Source organism: Primulina eburnea, chromosome 1 (genome assembly GCF_022965805.1).
Source record: "Primulina eburnea isolate SZY01 chromosome 1, ASM2296580v1, whole genome shotgun sequence".
NCBI lineage: Eukaryota > Viridiplantae > Streptophyta > Magnoliopsida > Lamiales > Gesneriaceae > Primulina > Primulina eburnea.
Genome location: NC_133101.1, coordinates 15,357,589 through 15,379,870, shown reverse-complemented (window position 1 = coordinate 15,379,870; position 22,282 = coordinate 15,357,589). Strand labels below are relative to the sequence as shown.

The 22,282-nt window shown below is 36.8% G+C and overlaps 1 protein-coding gene, 1 long non-coding RNA gene and 1 other non-coding gene across 3 annotated transcripts in view; 1 reads left to right on the top strand and 2 right to left on the bottom strand.

The window, feature by feature from the left end:
* Positions 1-1,366: 1,366 nt before the first annotated feature.
* On the bottom strand, positions 1,367-1,472 carry LOC140814996 (small nucleolar RNA R71). Its single transcript, XR_012114231.1, has one exon. It is a non-coding gene; the product is annotated as a small nucleolar RNA R71 (small nucleolar RNA).
* A 10,021-nt stretch (positions 1,473-11,493) lies between these two features.
* LOC140811650 (uncharacterized) lies at positions 11,494-13,411 on the bottom strand. Its single transcript, XR_012113501.1, has 3 exons — positions 13,286-13,411; positions 13,027-13,105; positions 11,494-11,639 (listed from the first exon to the last, which is right to left on the bottom strand). It is a non-coding gene; the product is annotated as an uncharacterized lncRNA (long non-coding RNA).
* An 8,211-nt stretch (positions 13,412-21,622) lies between these two features.
* Positions 21,623-22,282, top strand: part of LOC140828251 (isoamylase 3, chloroplastic-like) — a 64,827-nt gene continuing 64,167 nt past the window's right edge. The window contains 3 exon segments of the mRNA XM_073191240.1: positions 21,623-21,813; positions 21,950-22,024; positions 22,120-22,195. Coding sequence (XP_073047341.1) covers positions 21,957-22,024; positions 22,120-22,195 — 144 coding nt within the window. The 5' untranslated portion in view covers positions 21,623-21,813; positions 21,950-21,956.

The following is a 22,282-nucleotide window of genomic DNA, read 5'->3' as shown; positions in this document are numbered from 1 at the left end:
TTAGTTAATTTATATTTCGGTTTGTGATTTATTCTTGATTATTCTACGATTTTCATTGTGTCGTTGAGCGTAGCTAACTTTTACGACAATTTTATATCACGAGTGAGTTCGAGAGAATAACTAGTGATAGGATCGAGTAGTATAATCTGCAGATCTACAATTTGCATAGACATATGAAATTGGATACGTGTCGATAGTCATAGTCCTTAGGGTCGAAAACTAGGGGATTTCATCAATCGAAATGCAGTTCATTCTTGATAAATAATTAAAGACATTTAATTACTTCATTAAGTGAATTAGTTTGGCATAGCTCGAGAGAGTGTGTTCAATTGAATAGGAAATCCTGTCGGAAGCGTAGAATACAATCGAACGAATTAATTAATTAATAAGGGGTAGGTGAACCAGAATTCCCAACAAATTCTTTTATCATTTGAAATTTAATCCATTGATTTAGCATTCATATTTCATCATTTAATCTTTGAGCTTGTTTATTTAAATTTTCTTGACTTTTATTAGTCATAAAACAAACAATCAAATTTCGTCGCTAAAGTTTTAATAACTAAAATAATAATTGTGAAACATAGTCTTCAGTGGAACGATACTTGTACTCACGTACACTATATTATAACTTGACATCGTGCACTTGCGATTTATTTTGAGCATACAAAATCATATTTTTATTGGGGATTTTACTGTGCAAGTTTTGCTATATCAAGTTTTTGGCGCCGTTGCCGGGGACTGTTAATCTACAATTATATTTTTAGTCATTTTCTTTAGTGTATTTTATTTTTACTGAACTAACACTCCATATTTTGATTCAGATATCTCTTCCGGTGCATGCCAAAGTCACTTGACTTGAAGCTTGAGTGTGACCCTGAAATTGAAAGGACTTTCCGCAGGCGAAGACAACAGCAAAGACTTAAGGAACTAATGGAGAGGCACGAACAAGAGCAGGAGGCAGAGCGCCAAAACGAGAGACGAATTGAGATGCCACGCCGCATACCCATGTTAGAGTATGCCCAGCCTTCTTTGGATGGTGCACGCCCCAGCATTGTGAGGCCGATTGTGCGGGCAAACCAATTCGAAATCAAACCAGCCATTATCCAGATGATTCAGAACACCGTCTAATTTGGAGGAACTGCTGTGGACGATCCAAACACACACATCGCGGATTTTCTTGAGATCTGCGATACTTTTAAATTCAATGGAGTTTCTGATGATGCTGTTAGACTGCGTTTATTTCCTTTCTCTTTGCGTGATAAAGCTAAAGCTTGGTTGAATTGTTTACCTGTAGGTTCGATCGCTACATGGGAGGACATGGCGAAGGCGTTTCATATCAAATACTTCCCTCCATCAAAAACCATGAAGCTGCGAGCAGACATTACAACATTTGCTCAATTCGATCAAGAATCTTTATATGAGGCATGGGAACGCTTCAAGGACCTACTACGAAGATGCCCACATCATGAGTTACCACTTGGGTTAGTCGTTCAAACATTTTATTACGGTTTGCTTACTCCTAACCGTACTATGATAGATGCTGCTGCGTGTGGGAACCTTTTGAGGAAGACTGCGGAAGAAGGATATGAGTTGTTGGAGGAGATGGCTGCTAGCAGCTATCATCCTCAATCTGACAGGAACAACCAGCGGAGAAGTGCCGGAGTTCACCAGGTAACTGATTTTTCTGTTATTACTGCACAACTTGACGCTTTAAACAGGAAAATAGACGGCTTGAACGTGGGTGGCACGGCTATGCGTCTTCAAGAGATATTCTGTGAGAAGTGTGGAGGGGAACACTGTGTGAAAGACTGTCAAGATGGAAATCCCTTCTATGTGCAAGATGAGGCACCGGTGAATCAAGTGGGAGTCCAAAACCGCCCAAGGAATGACCCTTACTCGAACACATATAATCCTGGGTGGAGGCAACATCCCAACTTCTCATGGGGCGGTCAAAACAGTCATAATAGGCCGCAAGGAGGACAACAATATGGGAAACAACCGATGTACAGATCCGATCCTCCTAGAGAAGAAAAGTCCAACTTGGAACAAAAGATGTCTAAGTTTATCTCATCCACTGAAACTCGACTCCAAAACCAAGATGCATCAATAAAGGGGCTCGAGAATCAAATTGGACAGTTGGCCAAAATGATAGCAAGTAGAGAGCCGGGCACCTTGCCAAGTAATACCGAGACTAATCCAAAAGAGCAAGTGAAGGCCATTGAGTTGAAGAGCGGAAAAGTTTTGGAGCCTAGAGAAAAAGAGAAAAGACAAGTGCCGGATGAACATGCTGCGACGTCTCAAGGTAAGTCATTTAACTCTACACCAGCACTCACTGCACAACCTAAGATTGTTATCCCTCCACCTTTTCCTGCAGCATTAAAAAAGGCAAAACTAGATGCACAATTCGGTAAGTTCTTAGAGGTGTTTAAAAAATCGCATATTAATATTCCTTTTGCCGATGCTTTGATGCAAATGCCTAGTTATGCTAAATTTTTGAAGGACATTTTAGCCAACAAGAGAAAATTGGAGGATCACATGACGGTGAACTTGACTGAGAGTTGCTCTGCTTTGGTGCAAAACAAAATCCCACCGAAACTAAAAGACCCAGGGAGTTTTTCTATCCCTTGCATGATTGGTGATGTTGTTTTTCGTAAAGCGTTGTGTGATCTTGATGCAAGTATTAATCTGATGCCCTTATCTGTTTTCAGGAAACTCGGATTAGGAGAGCCTAAGCCGACGAGGATGTCTTTACAACTGGCTGACAGGTCTGTCAAGTACCCCCGCGGAGTGATTGAGGATGTGCTAGTGAAAGTGGACAAGTTTATCTTTCCTGCGGACTTCGTGGTGCTTGATATGGATGAGGATGAGGAGATGCCTCTGATTTTGGGTAGACTGTTCCTTGCGACTAGAAAGGCACTGATTGATGTGCAAGAAGGGAAGTTGCGATTGAGAGTGGGCGACGAAGAGATTACTTTTGATGTGTTTAATGCACTTAAGCACACACTGCATTCTGATAGTTGTTTTAGAATTGATGCTTTTGACTCTCTTGCGTCTAACTATTTGCAGGATTCTCTTAGGGACCCTTTGGAGGCCACTATCGATACTGAATTGGGAGAAGAGGAATTGGATGAGGAAAGAGCCGAAATTGTGGCACACTTTAATGCCAACCAACCATGGAGAAGGCCAATGAGGATGCGACTAGAGGATCTAGGAGAACGAAGAGATTTGACCCCTCAAAGGTCAAGCATCGAGGATCCCCCAACACTTGAGCTGAAGCCGTTGCCTCCACACCTCAAATATGTGTACTTAGGTGAGAATAACACTTTACCTGTCATTATTTCTGCTGCTTTGACAGATGTGATGGAGGACAAACTGTTGGAAGTATTGAAAGCACACAAGAGTGCATTTGGGTGGAAGGTAGCGGATATCAAAGGGATCAATCCATCAGTCTGCATGCACAAGATCTTGATGGAAGAGAAGTACTCACCTCTTGTGCAACCTCAGCGAAGATTGAATCCTAAGATGCAAGAGGTAGTGAAAGCTGAAACGATTAAGCTTCTCGATGCAGGTATTATCTATCCTATATCTGATAGTGCATGGGTAAGTCCCGTTCAATGTGTGCCAAAGAAAGGTGGGATTACTGTTGTCACAAATGAAAATAATGAATTAATACCCACTAGGACTGGTACGGGATGGCGTGTGTGCATTGATTATAGAAAATTGAATGATGCCACCCGTAAAGACCACTTTCCTCTTCCCTTTATTGATCAGATGCTTGAGAGGTTAGCGGGTCATGAGTTTTATTGCTTTTTGGATGGGTATTCGGGGTACAACCAAATTATGATTGCGCCGGAGGACCAAGAGAAAACCACTTTCACTTGTCCTTATGGCACTTTTGCTTTTCGCCGCATGCCGTTTGCTCTATGTAATGCCCCTGCCACATTTCAACGTTGCATGACCGCTATATTCCATGATATGATAGAAACTTTTCTTGAAATTTTTATGGATGATTTCTCGATATTTGGCTCGTCTTTTGATGATTGTTTGCAGAATCTGACGGTAGTGTTGAGGAGATGTGAGGAGACAAACTTGGTGCTTAATTGGGAAAAATGCCACTTCATGGTACAAGAGGGAATTGTCCTAGGGCACAAGGTTTCGGGGAACGGAATCGAGGTGGACAAGGCGAAAGTATAAGTGATTAAGAACTTGCCACCTCTGGCGTCCATAAAGGGAGTTAGAAGTTTTCTAGGCCACGCCGGTTTTTACCGGCGTTTTATCAAAGATTTTTCTAAAGTTGCCAAACCTCTATCTTCTTTACTCATGAAAGATGTACCTTTTGACTTTAATTCTGATTGTTCGCAGGCATACGAGAAGTTGAAGGAGCGCTTGGTGACGGCTCCTGTCTTGGTAGCACCGGATTGGGATCTACCTTTCGAGATCATGTGCGACGCTAGTGATACTGCGGTAGGTGTTGTCCTCGGCCAAAGACAGAACAAGGTATTCCACACTATATACTATGCAAGTAAGACTCTAGATGAGGCACAATTGAATTATGCTACCACCGAAAAAGAGTTACTTGCAGTAGTGTTTGCACTTGACAAGTTTCATGCATATCTTGTTTTGTCTAAAGTCATTGTCTACACTGACCACTCTGCACTGAAACATTTACTTGCTAAGAAAGATGCCAAACCACGCCTACTTCGGTGGATTCTATTGTTGCAAGAATTTGATTTAGAAATAAAAGATAATAAGGGTGTTGAGAATGTGGTTGCAGATCATTTGTCTAGATTAGAGTGTATTTGTAATGATTCTGTTGATCATGCTATCGATGATTGGTTCCCGGACGAGAAACTATTTGAGGTGAGAAATTGTCCATGGTATGCAAAATTTCGCTAACTTTCTTGTCACAGGCACACCTCCACCGAACCTATCTTTTCACCAACGAAAGAAATTCTTTTCTGACGTGAAATACTATTTTTGGGAGGAACCGTTCTTGTTTAAGATTTGTGCAGATTCCATGATAAGACGGTGTGTTGCGGAGGAAGAGTTTTATAAGATTCTCAACCATTGCCATGACCGTGAGGTAGGTGGTCACTTTGGACCAACGAGGACGGCATCTAAGGTACTCGAATGTGGCTTTTGTTGGCCAACCCTCTTTAAAGATGCTCGTTCTTATGTGCTACATTGTGATAAATGCCAACGGTCAGGTAACATCTCTAACCGTCACGAAATGCCTTTAAATAATATCATTGAGTGTGAGGTTTTTGATGTATGGGGGATAGATTTCATAGGACCATTTCCTAGTTCTTTCACAAAAAAATACATTTTGGTGGCGGTGGATTATGTGTCTAAGTGGGTAGAGGCGGAAGCATACGCCACTAATGATGCTCAAGTGGTTCTAAAATTTTTGAAGAAAAACATTTTTAACCGCTTTGGAACACCACGAGCAATCATTAGTGATGGTGGCACTCATTTTTGCAACAAACTCTTTGAAAAACTTTTAAGCAAATATGGTGTCACACATAAGATCTCTACCCCTTATCACCCCCAGACGAGTGGTCAAGTGGAAGTGTCGAATCGTGAGATTAAGCGAATTTTGGAGAAAGTAGTAGGTGTCAGTAGGAAAGATTGGTCGGTGAGGTTAGATGATGCTCTTTGGGCGTATAGGACTGCTTTTAAAACACCTATAGGCACTACACCGTATAGGCTTTTGTTTGGTAAAGCATGTCATCTACCTGTTGAATTAGAGCATCGAGCATACTGGGCCACAAAAGCGCTAAACTTTAATTTTACTGATGCAGGTGAACAGCGGTTGCTTCAATTGGACCAGTTGGAGGAATTCCGAAATTTGGCCTATGATCTTGCACTGTCTTACAAAGAGAAAACCAAAAAGGACGCATGACAAGAGAATCATCGAGAGAGAGTTTAAGGAGGGTGAAAGTGTTCTGCTCTACAACTCCCGGTTGCGCTTGTTTCCCGGTAAATTGAAGTCGCGATGGTCCGGTCCATTCGTGATCTCGAAAGTTTATCCATCGGGAGCTGTCGAATTGAAAGATGGGAAGGACGGGACATTCACGGTCAATGCCCAGCGCCTCAAGCACTACATGGGTGGCACAGTTGAGCCACAACTTGGAATCACACGGTTCCAAGATCATCCGAACTGAGACGGACCGACAGTCAAGCTCTCGACTATAAATTGAGAACTATTCTTTTTCCCTTCATCTTGCATTTAATTTGATTTTAGTGTTAGTTTAAGTTTATGTTTTCATATTAAAAAAAAAAAAAACTTAAGCGTTTTAGGCAGCGAGGTTGGCGCTCGGGCGGTATTTTTGTACCGCTCGAGCGCGAAATTTACCTTGGCGTACAGAAACTTGGCGCTCGGGCGGTGATTTCCTACCGCTCGAGCGCGCTCGCTTACCTCTGTTTTTTACGTCCAGAGAGGTTGGCGCTCGAGTGGTAACTTTTTACCGCTCGAGCGCGATTACTTTATAAGCGCAATTCCCTTTCCTTTTCTTCATTCTGCGCGACATCTCCCCCAATTTCTCCCCAAAATCCCTAACCCTCTTCCACTCTACTCTCAAATTTTTGCAGGGAATCACTCCAACCGTCAAGGTTCAAGCTTCGTGGGTACAATCATCCTTCGGAATTCAAGCGGTCATCTTCTCCGATTCACCCCACATCTCTCTCCTCACCTACCATGGCTCCAAAGAAGAAACAACGAGGTACTTCCGGCTCTTCTTCTTCTTCGACTTTTGATAGGCATCGATTTGTTAGTGAGGGAGCTCGGGCTAGATATGAGCATGCCAAGATGCATAGAAATCCGATAATAGAGAGGGGATTCCGAAAAGAATCGGCCGATAGGCACCTAGGACCTCAGATAGAATTGGAACGGCGCGGATGGGAAACTTTTTCCAATCATCCTAAGGCAGCGGTAGTTTCGGTGGTGCGTGAATTTTACGCAAATGCTATGGAGGGGAGAAATGGGACGGTGTTTGTTCGGGGTGTACATGTCCCGTGTGACTCGGCAACTATCAATGCACTGTTGGAAACGGCGGAGGTCGACAACTCTCGTTTTGAGGCTTTAGCTGCTGACCCGAACTATGACTTTATTATCACCGCGCTATGCCATCCGGGTGCGGGTGCTATGTGGAAACCAGTGGGCGGACCGCCGAGCTATTTCGACGAGAAATTCTTGACCGTTGACGCTGCCATGTGGTACTTATTTGTGGCCCGACGGATGATGCCGGTCTCGCATAAGAGCGAGGTCCAAAAGGAACGAGCGGTTCTCTTTTTTGCGTTAACTCACAGCTACGACGTGAATGTGGGCACACTTATCCACTCTCAAATCATGTTGTGTGCTCGCAACAGTCACGTCGGTCTGTTCTTCCCGACAATTATCTCCGAGTTGTGTGCCCGGGCGGGAGTTCTATTCCAGGACGACGAGGAGCGGATTCAACCCATGAAGCCGATTTCCATCGAAGACGATAAGCGAAAGTATGCCAAGCGACAGGTTGACTTCCCCACTGAGGAGGAAAATTTAGGTGGCTCTAGCGCCGCCGCTCCACGCCGCCGTCCACCACCACCCCGCCGGCGAACTCACACCGATATGATGGCCGAGAATCTCGCCTTCCAAACGCATCAAGGTCAATTCAACTCATATGTCACCGACCATCTGTCTCACATTGACTCCATGATGCGCTCGCTGCTTGTGCAAGGGGGCGTTGACCCATCGACCGTGCCGCCGTCTCCGCTACGTCCTCCCCCATTCCAGTTCCAGTATGATTATTACCAGCATGGGGAGGCCGCAGGAGTGCCACCGCCGGAGCAGGATGAGGATGACACTTGATCAGGGGAGTTTACTGTTTCCCCTTTCTTTTTATTTTGCATATTCTCTTTTGCATTTGCATTCATGGTTCTTTTTGTTCTTAGTTTTTGTTTCGTTTTGTGCAATGAGGGCATTGCACAACTCTAGTATGAGGGGGGGGTAGAATGTTTTGTTAGGTTGTTTTGCGTGTTTAGTTAATTGGTTTTTAAGTCGTTGCATTTATGGTGAGAAGACATGTTTATGAGCCAATGATGATGGTGAATTGATAGTTTACAAAAATATTGATTGGGTCACGTCGTGAATGATACTCGTGATTGTTAAAGCATGAATTATGGTACAAATTTTGAACTTTTTGAGCACATATGTGTGGGGGCTAGAATTTTGTAGGAATAATGGTGGAATTTGAAAGTTTTATGTGGTTAACTTGAAAGGCACCACTTATGAGTTGATTTAGCATGCAAACCCGTGAAAATAAGTCGCTATGTGGGACCTTGAATGAGAAAATTTGATTTGCCTTGAACTTTACATTTACCTCTGTTCCAATGCACTCATTAAAAGATCATACTCCCAACCGGCTGTAATCCAAAGTTATATTATATTCTTAGCCTAGGGAGTACATGTGTGAAAATTGTGCATTAAAAAAAAAACAAAAAAGGAAAAAAGAATAAAGAAGGAGATGTAAGGTGAGGGGGAGCCGAAATAAAAGGAATGAAATTCTATTCCTAGGCTAAAAGTTGGAGATGTAAGGAGATGAGGAAAGTCAGACGATAAGTCTTGACGATTGCACAATGAAAATGATCGGTGTACTCCCAACTTTTAGCCATTTGAGCTTATTTTCCTTCTTTTCGACACCTTTATATGCACCTAAAAGTTGAATAAAGTTCAATTTATGGCTAGTGATAAATGGACACGGGGATGCATGCTAGTGAGACTTGTATTGAAGTGTTGATTGAGTGACTCGCATGATTTGATGATTGGTCTATTTGACGTACGAATGACTAGACCCATCATGACACACACACACACGTTCAAATTAGTGTCGATATTTATGTGTAGACGAGAATGAGTATTCGTTGCGACTTGACTTGATTATGATGGGTAGTGGGAAAGTAAACTGAGGCATGAACATAAACGTGTCACTTCACCATTGGTATTTAATTGTGTTGGTTAGTTCTTGTTTGAGTCTTTTACTTTTGTTGTGTTTGTTTAGAGTCTCGTGTTTTAACCTGTTTTGCTTGAGGGCAAGCAAAAGGTTAGTATGAGGGGGTTGATAGGGGGTGTTTTTACGTGTTTATTGCATTAGTTTTAATTGTGTTTACATTGCGCATGCATGCATTTCATTTACTTTTTGTTCATTTTATAGTAATTAATTGCTTTTGATTATGTCTCACTTGTGTGTGATGGATCTGCAGGAAAAATGATCGGAGAACGAAAATCAGAGCGAAAGGTGGAAAGCTCAAGAATATTGGACAGAACAAGCGGCGCCTGAGCGGTACATTTCTACCGCCCGGGCGCGAGAAGTGAATAAATTAAGGGCCAAGACAGAAAGTTGGCGCTCGGGCGGTGCTTTTCTACCGCCCGAGCGCGAGAAAATGCCTCCGAAGTCAGTCTTACAGAATCTTGGCGCTCGGGCGGTGCTCTTCTACCGCCCGAGCGCGAATGCCGCATCAGCCGAGGGAACTTACAGAAAGTTGGCGCTCGAGCGGTACTTTTCTACCGCCCGAGCGCCACTTATTTTTGGCAAGATTTGTTCAGCCGATTCTTTCCTTAATTTCTGAACAAGACTGATATGGTATGCGGGGGGGACGAATTGTAGACCTATTCAGACATAATTCGACAGCCGTCAAGGAGCTTTGGAGAGAACTTTGCGCTTGGAGTGAAGATTTGAAGTTTTCCGGGCATCGTTCTTTGCAGATTTCGTCACGTCTCGTATTTCTAGTTTATTTTTCGTTATTTAAATATTGTTTTGCTTATTTTCATTATGAATTCTAGTAGCTAACTTTAATATTTGTTGGGATTAAAGGGGATCCTACCCCAAACTTTCAGTTAGTTAATTTATATTTCGGTTTGTGATTTATTCTTGATTATTCTACGATTTTCATTGTGTCGTTGAGCGTAGCTAACTTTTACGACAATTTTATATCACGAGTGAGTTCGAGAGAATAACTAGTGATAGGATCGAGTAGTATAATCTGCGGATCTACAATTTGCATAGACATATGAAATTGGATACGTGTCGATAGTCATAGTCCTTAGGGTCGAAAACTAGGGGATTTCATCAATCGAAATGCGGTTCATTCTTGATAAATAATTAAAGACATTTAATTACTTCATTGAGTGAATTAGTTTGGCATAGCTCGAGAGAGTGTGTTCAATTGAATAGGAAATCCTGTCGGAAGCGTAGAACACAATCGAACGAATTAATTAATTAATAAGGGGTAGGTGAACCAGAATTCCCAACAAATTCTTTTATCATTTGAAATTTAATCCATTGATTTAGCATTCATATTTCATCATTTAATCTTTGAGCTTGTTTATTTAAATTTTCTTGACTTTTATTAGTCATAAAACAAACAATCAAATTTTGTCGCTAAAGTTTTAATAACTAAAATAATAATTGTGAAACACAGTCTTCAGTGGAACGATACTTGTACTCACGTACACTATATTATAACTTGACATCGTGCACTTGCGATTTATTTTGAGCATACAAAATCATATTTTTATTGGGGATTTTACTGTGCAAGTTTTGCTCGATCATCTTCTTTAGCATATTTCAGATCTCTCTGTACTATATCTTCTTTGGAATTGAGTTTTCTTTTAACAGTTGTACTGGGATGATGTTCAATATGATTTGTTGGAAGATGTGCATTCTGTACTGTTGAGGAGCTTCCTTGAGAATCAAGTGTGGTAACATCTGGAGTAACTCTTTGTGCACATGTAAAGATGAGCTCTTTTCATCAAAAGTGTGCGATGTTGATGATGGTTCAATTGGCGGAAGACATGCTATAACTGTGTTCCTGACAAAACTTCTACCCCTTGCTTCATTTCTGGACGTTCTAATTTGGAAGAGAAATTGCAAATCTTTGATTTTTCGTTGATTTCGTAAGATTTAAGTTGTCTTTCTTGTTGTATGTAAGTTAAATAAAATATAAAAGATATGGAGAGTTTTGTGTTGAAGAAAACTGTGTCTTAATCAATTTTACCTCGTGTTCAGCTGTAATGATCTCTTCTGCTGACAAGCCTAACAAGATTGTAGCTTCCTTGTGTTCCACGTAGGCATTCAGACTCCCAGTCCCGTCAAATAATTCTACCTGAAAACGTAATCTATATGGAAATAGTTGGTGACAATGTAAGGTTTTTACAATTTGGAGTAAAAGTATTAGATATTATTATGTTAATATCTTAGGTATTTAAAGTATATAGATAACTAACAGTGGTTTTGGACTTGGAAAATCACGATTGCAGTAGAATCACGTGAATTTGTATGTATACGAATCTCCACAAGGTCTAGAACAGCTTGGGCATGCTAAAAAATATAGAATGCGCTCTAGATTAGTAATCTTTAGTCTAGCCCTAACCCAGAAAGATTTAACATGTGAGTAAAAATCTAGTGATATTAGGGTGTACTCATGAAATTTATAGAAATGCAAAGTAGTGTTTGAATGAGTAAGATATTACCATTTCAGTCAGGCTTAGAATTTGACTGATTTTGCAAATATGATATTCAAATGGTTGGTATATGCTCTGCTTTTCTTTCTCATACTGCCTCTGGGAAATAACAGTCTCTATATATTCTTTGTTAGATTTCATCCTATGAAAGTTTTGGTGTGTAAGTTACTTTTTTGTATTTATAGAAAGCTAGCATACTTAAAGATAAACATAAACAAACTATGTGTTAAGCAAAAAAAAAAAAAAAAACCGCTCCAAAGTTTGATTTGGTTTACTTGTAATGTAAGTAGTAGAAGTTTTGAAAAGCAGACAATGATAATGAATGAAAATATCTTTGAATTATGAGAAGAATATAAGGTTCAAGAATATGAAAAGTTAACATGGTTATACTCACAAATTGCCTGACTATGTACTTTGAAGTCTGAAAGAACAATATGTAAAGTAAGACTGTGGCTAAGAATAGGATGGAAATCAATTGTAGATTTCAGTTTATGCTGGCACCACGTAAAGGGTTCTAATGTGTTAGCTATACAAGAAATGCAACAATAACTAATAAAAGTGGCTAAAATTAGGCCTTGGTAATAGTACTTTATGTTGTTTTGTTGTAGTTAATAAGTTAAAACAAAAGCTACAAGTGTAAATTAGATGACAGGAAAATATGCAAACATTTATTTTTGTTTCAGCTCTAGAAGAACAATATGTAAAATGAGAGTGTGGTTATGAATATGGTGGATATCAATTGTAGATTTCAGTTTATGCTGCACACTTCTTAAAGAGGTGTAAGGTTTTAGTTTTACAACAAATTAAATAATGGCTAACAAAAGTGACTAAAATTAGGTAATGTAACAATATCTCATCTTATTTTGTTGTAGATAATGAATTATGAGCAAAAATAAGCAAGAAAAAAAAGATTTTTTTTTTCTGAAAGAGCAAGGAGTAATCGTAAAACTCTATACAAAATAACAAATAGTGAATTTTTCATTTATCATATTTTTTAATGTTTGTAAACTTTATCATGTGAATTATGCTCAGACGATGAATAATGTTAGAAAATACAAGATAAGAAAAAAAAAACAAATGTAGCTAAAATATCAAGCTGAAATTGTTAAACGTTTCACATATCAACAATAAAAAAAAAAGAGTACGTGGATTAAAAAGAATTTTTGGGAACAAATTGTCGTATTATACTTCGAAGATGAATAACCGATTTTTAAAGCAAAAGTATAAAGATTTCAGTTTATGTTTGAGATCTGCCGAGGTCTAAGTTGGTGGTGGTACAAGAGTTGTAGTAATGGATAACATAATGAGTTATAGTTTGGCAGAAATAACTATAATGTTGTTTGTTTTCGATATAAATAATAAGTTAAATGAATGCGATATGTGCAAATAAAAAAATGTGCAAAATATAAGCATCTGAATAACGAAATATGAGAATGGTAAACCATGCGTTAAATATAGTAGTTTGTTGGTCAAAGAATAAGTAGTTGTGAAACTTTAAAAAACATATTAATGGTGAAGTTGTAAATTACCATAATTTCAACTGCTTTGTCTGTGGTATTGGAGGATCAAATAAAATAGTGCTATTGGGAAATGTTCCAATGGACAGCCCTACAATAATACATTTCCTGTGAGAATGTACTTTTAAAATGATTCTTAGCGTCATCTGGATACGACAAAATAATTGTATTAGATCGAATGTGAACATTTAGCAACAACATATATTAAGTTATGAATCATTTTAACAAGCCATTTTCATTTTTTGATAGGTTAATAAAAAAGAAATTTTACCATAAAAGGTGTTGACAGAAAGCCGCATTCCTAAAATTATGGGCATATAGTGAACATTTTCAGCTAAATAGGTTGCCTCGCTTTGAAGAAATTCCTCCCACAATGTAAGGATTAAGGGTGTACACTTGTGCACATAATAAAACTCTAATTGTGAATTCAATAGATTTGGATAAAGTTTTGAATCGTACAAGTTTACATTATGTGTTTTGAGCTAAAGTGGCTTACTCTTCATTGACAACTACAAAATCATGTAAGTTTCTTTTAGTTCGACATAGCGTGCTGGGAAGACATGTATGACGCTGAATAACAAATCTGGTAAAAAAATTAATCAAGTCAGAATTAAAAGTAATGTTATAACTATACAGAGGAGAAAAACCTGAGGATGATCATAACTGATTTGTTTGTTTGCAGCATCTGCTAATTCATGACATTGTGCAAATGGTTTCAACTGATAGGTAGGGGCAACAGGTAACCGATTTTCCTCAGCGGTAAGCTTGATGTAGGCAGTCCTATTAAGGATCATTTGATATTTGGAAGCTGCCAGAATTGGGGTGTTGCCACTTATTTCTTTAATTTTTGCATTGCCCACACAGTATGTTTTGTACAACGTAAGCAATTTGTCAAATTGGTCGACATCATTTTCGTAAATGATGCACTGCATGCTTGTATTCTGCTGACATAAATTATAGAAGTAACAGATATGCAACATCAATAAGTTTTTGGGAAAAAATATAAATGAATGAACCTCTTTGTCAATGAAAACAAGTTTTTGTTGTCTTCCTCATTTTGCAAAGTGGATTGGTGTTTACTCTGACACAAAAAATTTGACGAACCAGTTGTGAAGATCAGGTTTTAGATGTTCAAGCGTTGTGCACTTATCTTCCATTAACCTAAATGGGAACAAAAATGGAGAAGAATCAGTACGCGCAATTTAGAAAATTGTAGCAGTTAATTTTAGGTGAAGAAATTGATTACTATAACAATAATAATTGTAGTTTATGTGGTAGGAATTTCCAAACAATTTTAATTACTGGAGATTTCATTGGAGTTTTGAGGATGTAAAACCTGAAACTAAAAGTATTGCTTTATTTTAAGTAACGTGAAATTAAATGTAGCAGCCTTAGATATGAAGGTTTTTAAAATAACGATGCACAATTCAAATAAGAGGTTAGTGCATTTAACCATCCAAAAAAGCATAAGAAACGGGCATGTAATATGTATAAAGAAAGTAGGTTAAGAGCTTGCCTATGCTAGCGTATATTAGCAGACTCTAACACCTTACGATACACGATGTTTTAGTCTAATTTGTACTTCGAACAAATGGGATTGATGGTCTAAGCAGCACGGTCAATTGATCGATGGTTTCGGATCTTGATAGCACAACATAAAGTTGTCAATGTGAGAAAACAGGCTCTTTTAAATACACACCAACATAATCTAAAGTTTGCCCTTGTGCTTTATTAATGGTCATTGCATAACATAGTCGTATTGGAAATTGCTTTCTTTTAAATGGAATAGATGAGAAGTTATCGATTGGAGTTTTAGTGTTATACGGGTAATAAACACAGGCTTTCTTGCATGGGTACCGACTGAAATCTCAGCGTAAATAACATTGTTGTTAAAACCTTTGCAAAGAAGATGTGTACCATTACAAAGCCCTTCTGTTGGATTATTGTTTCTCAGCAATATGATGGATAAATTTGCTTTCAAAGTTAAGTTCTTTACTAGTTTGGGTGCTAAAACATTGAAGGTATGTGAGTTACAAAAGATTGAATCCCAAATTCCGATTACTCTTTTCAAGTTGAAACAAGTTTTCCTCCCTTTGTTTTTTGATGTGATGGTGCATTTGCCTGTTCATTTGGCTAAGGAGTCTATAATTGGTGAACTTGTACAATATCGATGGATGTACCCTATTGAGCATATGTTGTATGAGTTAAAACAACTGATTCGAAACATTGCTCATCTGGAAGGCTCAATAACAAAGGGCTATATAGCAAAGGAGTGTATGACTCTTTGCTCAAGATACTTGAAAGACATTGAGACAAAATTCAGTAGACTTGAGCGAAACCATGACAGTGGCTTTCATAAATATAAAGGTGAAATATCCATATTTTCGCAATGTGGACGAGCATTAGGAGCTGGTATAAGTCGTATTCTCGATGACAATGCATGGGAAAAAGCTCATATCTATATTTTAAAGAAATGCGATGAAGTACAACCTTTCCTCGAGTAAGCTCAAATACATCTAAACAACCATTTCTTTTTTCTTTTATATATATGCATTTCTCATTAACGTTGTAACTCAGAGAGTACTCAAACAATGAGAAAAATAATACACCACAACTATCGGATGACGAATGGAATAACAATTTTATTGGTTGGTTTAAACAACAAGTAAGTGATTCTATTGTTATAAATTATTTTGTGTTGAACAAGATTATTTGTTCGAGTTGTTTACATTGTAATTTATTGTAGGTTGACAAAATGAAAATGCAAGACCAACACAGTAAATATCATGACCTGCTATCGTTGTGTTGTGATCCTTCAATGTATGTTACATTCTTTAGTTGTTATGTTGTCAACGGATATAGGTTTCGGATTGAAGCTCGTGACAACGGATGTAAAACACAAAATTCTGGGGTGTGTGTAATCGGTGATATAGGTAGTGAGAAGAATTATGTTGACTATCATGGAGTGGGAGTGTCGACAGAGATTCTTGAACTGCAGTATCTTGATGGAAAACTAGTGGTTTTATTTCGATGTAGATGGTTCGATGTGCATGATAATGAGAAAGGAGCCAAAGTAGATGAATATGGATTCACTAGCATCAATTGCCATCGTTTTTGGAAAACAAACGAGCCCTTATTCTCGCCAATCAAGATTCACAAGTGTTTTATGCCATTGACAACATCAATAATGGTTGGAATTCAAAGGCTACAGGTTGAAGAGCAAGAAGCTTAGGGAGAATTCAAAGACTACAGGTTAAAGAGCAAGAAGCTCAATATAGCGGCTATCAACGAAGAATTGGTAAACCTCTAAACTTTATGTATACATTGTAATTTATAACTCATGCAATTTTTTAGGTCGCTCCCTCTATTTTTAAGTGAAAATATATTGATATAATTGTAAAAAGTGTTTTTTTTTTCTTCCAAAAGGTGGAATTTCACCCCATACTCTTATTGTGCATTTTGGGGAAGATGAATGGAAATAAAGTGATTTTACGGATGATAGTTCTTTCTTAGAAATCTTGAACATAGGTAAAAAGTTCATTGGCATATATTCTGTTGGTTTCAAAGTCATGGATGAGGATGGTAAGACTTTGAGAAATGATAAAGATTTATTGGCTATGTTGAAAGAACATGAGTACGTGGAGAACATAGACATTTATGTAGATGTGGATGAAACTGCTCAACCATTGCTCTTCAAACTGCCTGAAGACAATCCAACATCTGGTAGCGTTAATAAAGAGTTATTTATTTTGAGTTTTTCTTGTTTTTCTGTATCATTTATTTATTTTCTTTAAATTTGTACAGATTATATCCCAATCTCAATAGTTCCAAAAATGAGAGATACTGAAATATTGGGTGATTATAAGACAAATGAAAAGGTCATTGTACCGGGGGGGGGGGGGGGGGGGGGGGGGTGTGGTAAATGGAAGTGAACAAGCTAATACAGTTCAGTGGTTCATAACTATTTCGAAGAACTCTGATATCGAGACTGACTTGCAATCTATCAGGGAATGTACGATCAACAATGCAAGTTCTTTGGCTAAAATAATATTATATGCTCCATGAACCATAATTTATTATTGTAATATTATTTATTTAAGATTTTCAAATACCAATTGAGGCTGTTGGTTATTATCTTGTTGCTAAATTTACTCCCATGACTGAAGATGGGGCAAGTGGTGAATCGAGCTATGTTGTTACAGACGAATATGTTGATGGTAAGTATAATATATTTGAAATGTAGCGTATTATGCATTTTCTATTGATTTCAAATTAAAATCTTGATACAATTATTTATTACTTCAATTCAATTAATAGATTCAGCAACTCAAAAAGAGAGAAAAGTTAGAGGAAAAAATATGAATAAGAAAATCGCAACTTTAAAAAGCAGAGAAATGATGGAGATCGAATTCTACAACAATCGTGCAGTGGGAAAAAAACATAGATATTGGTCAAGACACTTGGGGAAAATCGTGCACGACAAGCATATCTGCCCTATACAAGTGAAAACATGGAAAGAGTTGAATGAATTTGAAAAGCAACACATGTGGGATTCGGTGAAGGTAAAAGAATTATTTTCAGGTGAATTTATTGTTAGCATAGAGATAATAACATATTCTAATATATTTTAAATTTTAGTAAATCTACCATTAAAAATAGAGATAACATGTCATTTGCTATTGTTGTATCATGAATATGTTGCATGAATACTTTTTCAGTCCTAGTATAGAGTTATATCGTGAGCATATGGGGGCTTTGTGGACAACATGGAGGTCATCCTTGAATGTTGATTATGTGAGACCTTGTAAAACTAAAGCTGAAGTTTTAAAAAATGTGTTGCAAGGGTTTAGTTCTAAAGAATGGGACTGACTTGTAACTAATAAGTTCTTAACTGATGAGTTTCAGGTATAATATATTGGTTCAGAGTGTAATCAGAAATATCTTCATTTTGCAGTTAAATTGCACTCATGGAAGTGATTATTGTGATTTGGTTTGTGATTTATGTAGAAAACCAGTAACCAGAATTCTAATAATCAGGTAAATGGAGTAATGCCTCATCGAACTGGAACCAAGCCACACATATATATGAAATGGTCATAAACATCTATATGTTTATTATTTATGATTTTTTTGCTTACTAAACATATGTATGTATATATTCATATATCTTAATCTTTAACATAAATATCTGTTTGTATATCTTTCAGGGAGATACCCACTGATATTGCAAAAATTTTATTTAAATGAACAATGGAACTTGTGAGCCAAAAGCGAGAAAATATGAAATACATACTTAATCTTTTAACAAAATGGGTTTACATTATTTAATGACTGATGATGGACTTGAGGAGATTGTGAAGACTGTTCAATCTAATGCATCACTCTCACATATTGAGGTTGTTGAAAAGTGTTTGGACCACAGTGCCATAGTCATGTCTTTGGTTTTGAAGGTGGAATGAAAAGAACGTTTTAAATATTCACAAGCTGCTTATATAAAAAGATCTTGAGATGGCTACGCTCCATGAGACAGGAAGAAGAAAATAATAACCTTAAGACGCATGGATGGAATTGAAAAAGTAGGTTATCAAAATCGAGAATGAAAACCAAGCAACTTTAGAAGCACCTACAATGTCTGGTGAAGGTGGTGGTCTGCTACCTTGAATGTTTTACTACAAATAGTTTACTTTCAGGTTTATACATTATTCTGCATTTATTCCTTTTTGAGAGTTTGCTAGTTGTGTGTATTAGGCGTCTCCCCATGATATAATGCCCCTTTAACTTGGCATACATTTCTAGTAAATTACCCAAAATCAAGGTGAGCTAATAATGAAGCAAATTGTTACGGACAAGTGGACTTGTAAGATCAAAGGTCATGGATTTATTAGTTTCTTCCCATGATATAATACCCCTTTGTGTATCTCCCTTTTTTCTTGTAGACATTTTGATCCATTTTAGTGAATCCAACAACATCGCTTTGTCTTTTATGTGGGTTTTTAGTTGAGGATTGATGTGCTGAAGAGTTGGAATCAAAGGATCATTTAAGCAACTCAAAATTGTGTTTGTGGCTTCTAAAAATTTTCTCAATAAAAAGTTGTGCACTTGTTTAACATCAATATTCCAGGCTTCATGTGTTTGGTTTATCTGCATAATTTTCTGGCATTCGCTTTTTGTATGAGAATAATATTTTTGATAAGAGGTTTTTTTTCTGTGGAATTTGCGATTTTGTGTTGACATGTATATAGACTTTATTTTTTAATTATTTAAAAATTCACTTCACATGTATTTGACATAATATATCATTGTTTTCAGAATATCTTGTTTACAAATTTCGACATCCATAAAATTTTTACTCTTACTTTATATTTGGATTACATCTTTATTTAATTTTTTTTTTTCTAATTTTGTTTTACAGATGATACACTGCCTTAATCTGATTTCATGCTTCAAAGAAGAATTCAAGCATTGATTAGGGAATTAGTACATGATATTTTGAAGCAACTACTAAGTGATCATCATTTATGGTCCTCAAATATTTTTGTACTCCAAGGGGTAGATATTAGGAAATACTTCAAGTATCCATCAAAATAGAACTCATGTTCTGGAACAAATTGCAATTCTGTATATTTTGAATATATGAATAGATATGGATGGAGTTGTTTATATAAAATATTTTGTTCAAAAAAATTACTTGTTCCAGATTTCATATTTTTTTATTAATGTTATCTTTTAATATAATGACAAATTCATATAAAATAATTATTATAAATTTCATCACAATTAAAAATTTTTTAACGAGGGTAATTAATGATTTAATGAGAGGTAATTTCATAGTTAAATCGATTTTTAGTGAGGGGCTAATAACTAATAATTACAGTAAATTTCATCAATAAAATAACATATAGTGAGGGCTAAATAATGATATAACGAGGAGATGTGTTGTCATTAAAATATTATTTAATGAGAGGCAAATGGTAGTATAATGAAGAAAAATTCGGTCATTTATATTCATTTTAATGACGGTATAATCTCATCATTAAATATGTTATAACAATAATGACGACATCTCTTTACCGTTATTAATTACTTTTACCCAGAATGGCAGTAATTAAGGTATATGATGGGAAATTTCCCGTCATTAAAATTTATTTATGACAGGTTTTGGACATTTAATGACGATATTTCCCGTCACTATAGATCAATTTTCTTGTAGTGATTAAAATATTTTAGTAATTTAACAATTTTCATGCATGCGGTTCAGGTAGACTGATTTTCAGACGTTACAAATAGATATGAGTATTAGGTTTCCCTTCCACCATATTATCCAAAAAATGTACTAACATTATTGTTTTTTCCCATCCAATTAACCCCAAACTCCCACTCTACTTTCCTCTCCCTGGGAGTTTTTTTAGCTACTTTAGAATTCTTATTAGCTCAACTCTTCTTCTTAAATTTTTACATATTACAAGAGTTTCCTCAGGCCGTTTCTATATAAACACCCGAATAGACCACCAGTTTCTAGGAGGAGTCTCAATCTCTCATAAAGGGATGGTCGAACAAGTTTTTCTTTGTTCATTCTCCTAAGCCCTGAGTCTGCAAAATGGACTGGGCTGAGAAGGTGATTGCTCAGCCATCTTCTGATCTTGATCTGAATCCCGTCATTCCCAGTTGGAGTACATCTTATGAACCAACAAGTTGTTGACATCTTCATTAAGTCATTACCAGATGCTAAATTTTCTAATATTCTTGGTTTAATTGTTTAAATTAGTGCATAAATTTAGGAGGAACAAAAGTCGAGCATATAAAACAATATATCAAACTGCTACACAACTCCGAGCGCTCTAGATGGAGTTTTTAAAAGTTTGATTTTATCATATGCTATGACCGTTTCTCTTTGGAACATATTAATCTTATTGAACGGTCCGATATTAAATAATATGAATTATTTTAAATCCTAATTATTGCTTAATCAGTTTTTATTAGTCGGATTTTGTCACCCAAATATATAAACCGACATTTTTTGACTTTTAAAAATTTCAAGATTCACCAGTGACATACAGACACATGAACTGTCATATATATAAAATCGAATCATATATATGTTCAATGTTAAACGCATTTAATTCCTTCCAATTTTTCCACATTTTATGCATTTCATTTTATCTTCATTTCTTGTGTTCGAGCACTCTAACCGTTTCACATAGCCATTCAAGCCATTTATTCAAATAATCTGAAAATGACAAGATGCTCCAACAACACCTTCGCCATCAACTTTTTTCATCTTCTATGTTTAACTATTTGTAATTTTGGTTTGTTATGTTATAAGAATTGAGTTTTAGTATTTCTATTTTTTTTTGGTCAATTTTGGTAATTTATTTTACAATGTTATTTGTTTTTCCTCTTCATGTAAGTGCTTGTTTGGATGCATGGACAATTTCTTACCAATATGAAGCACTTGATATCTGAAACATATACATTTGTGTTATAATCTCAACTATATATTTGTGTGTGTAAAAAAAAATATAGCATTTTATACTTAAAAATTATATTTAATTAATACTTAAAATTTGTATTTGTATAATGTGTTGAGACTTCAATAAAACTATTTTTTTAGTACTACGTTTACACGTTTTTTCTTGAAAAGCGAACCACCTTCCCGCCTCGCCACGCGGCTCGCTATCCATAGGGAGCAACCAGAAAGGATGTTTTGCTTGAAAGAGCAGTGGGATCTCTCTCTCTTCCGCACTTTCACTTATCAAATATCAAGGCATCTCACTGTGTTATTCAGGCCCCCTTTTCTCTGTAAGTAGGAATTACGATTGGGGAATTCCGTTCGATTCCAAGCATTTTTTTAAAATATTTGGGAGCCCATTTGATTAGTTAAGTCGAAACTTGATCAATGATCTTGTTATAAAAAAATTGGTATACCATCGATTAGGAACGTGATGATTTTGTCACATTCGGCTGTTTCGAGCAACTACTGCCCCTCTGTTCGCTCCAACCATATGATGAGGTAAGATTAGCTAACCATTCTTATGGACTTCAGTTTTGTTTTTTCCACCTATCTGTTTATGTATGTGTCGTGCATACCATGGGCTTCTTTTGTAGGAGTTTTACTTGCAGATCAAATTCAGGTGATCGAGCGTCATATGCTTCCAGGTGTATGCCTATATCTTCTTGGAATGTAAGCTCCATTGCTACCTTTTTTTTTATTTATTTTTATTTTTTATCATAGTATAGTGGCAATAGTTTTCATTAAAGAAGTATCATT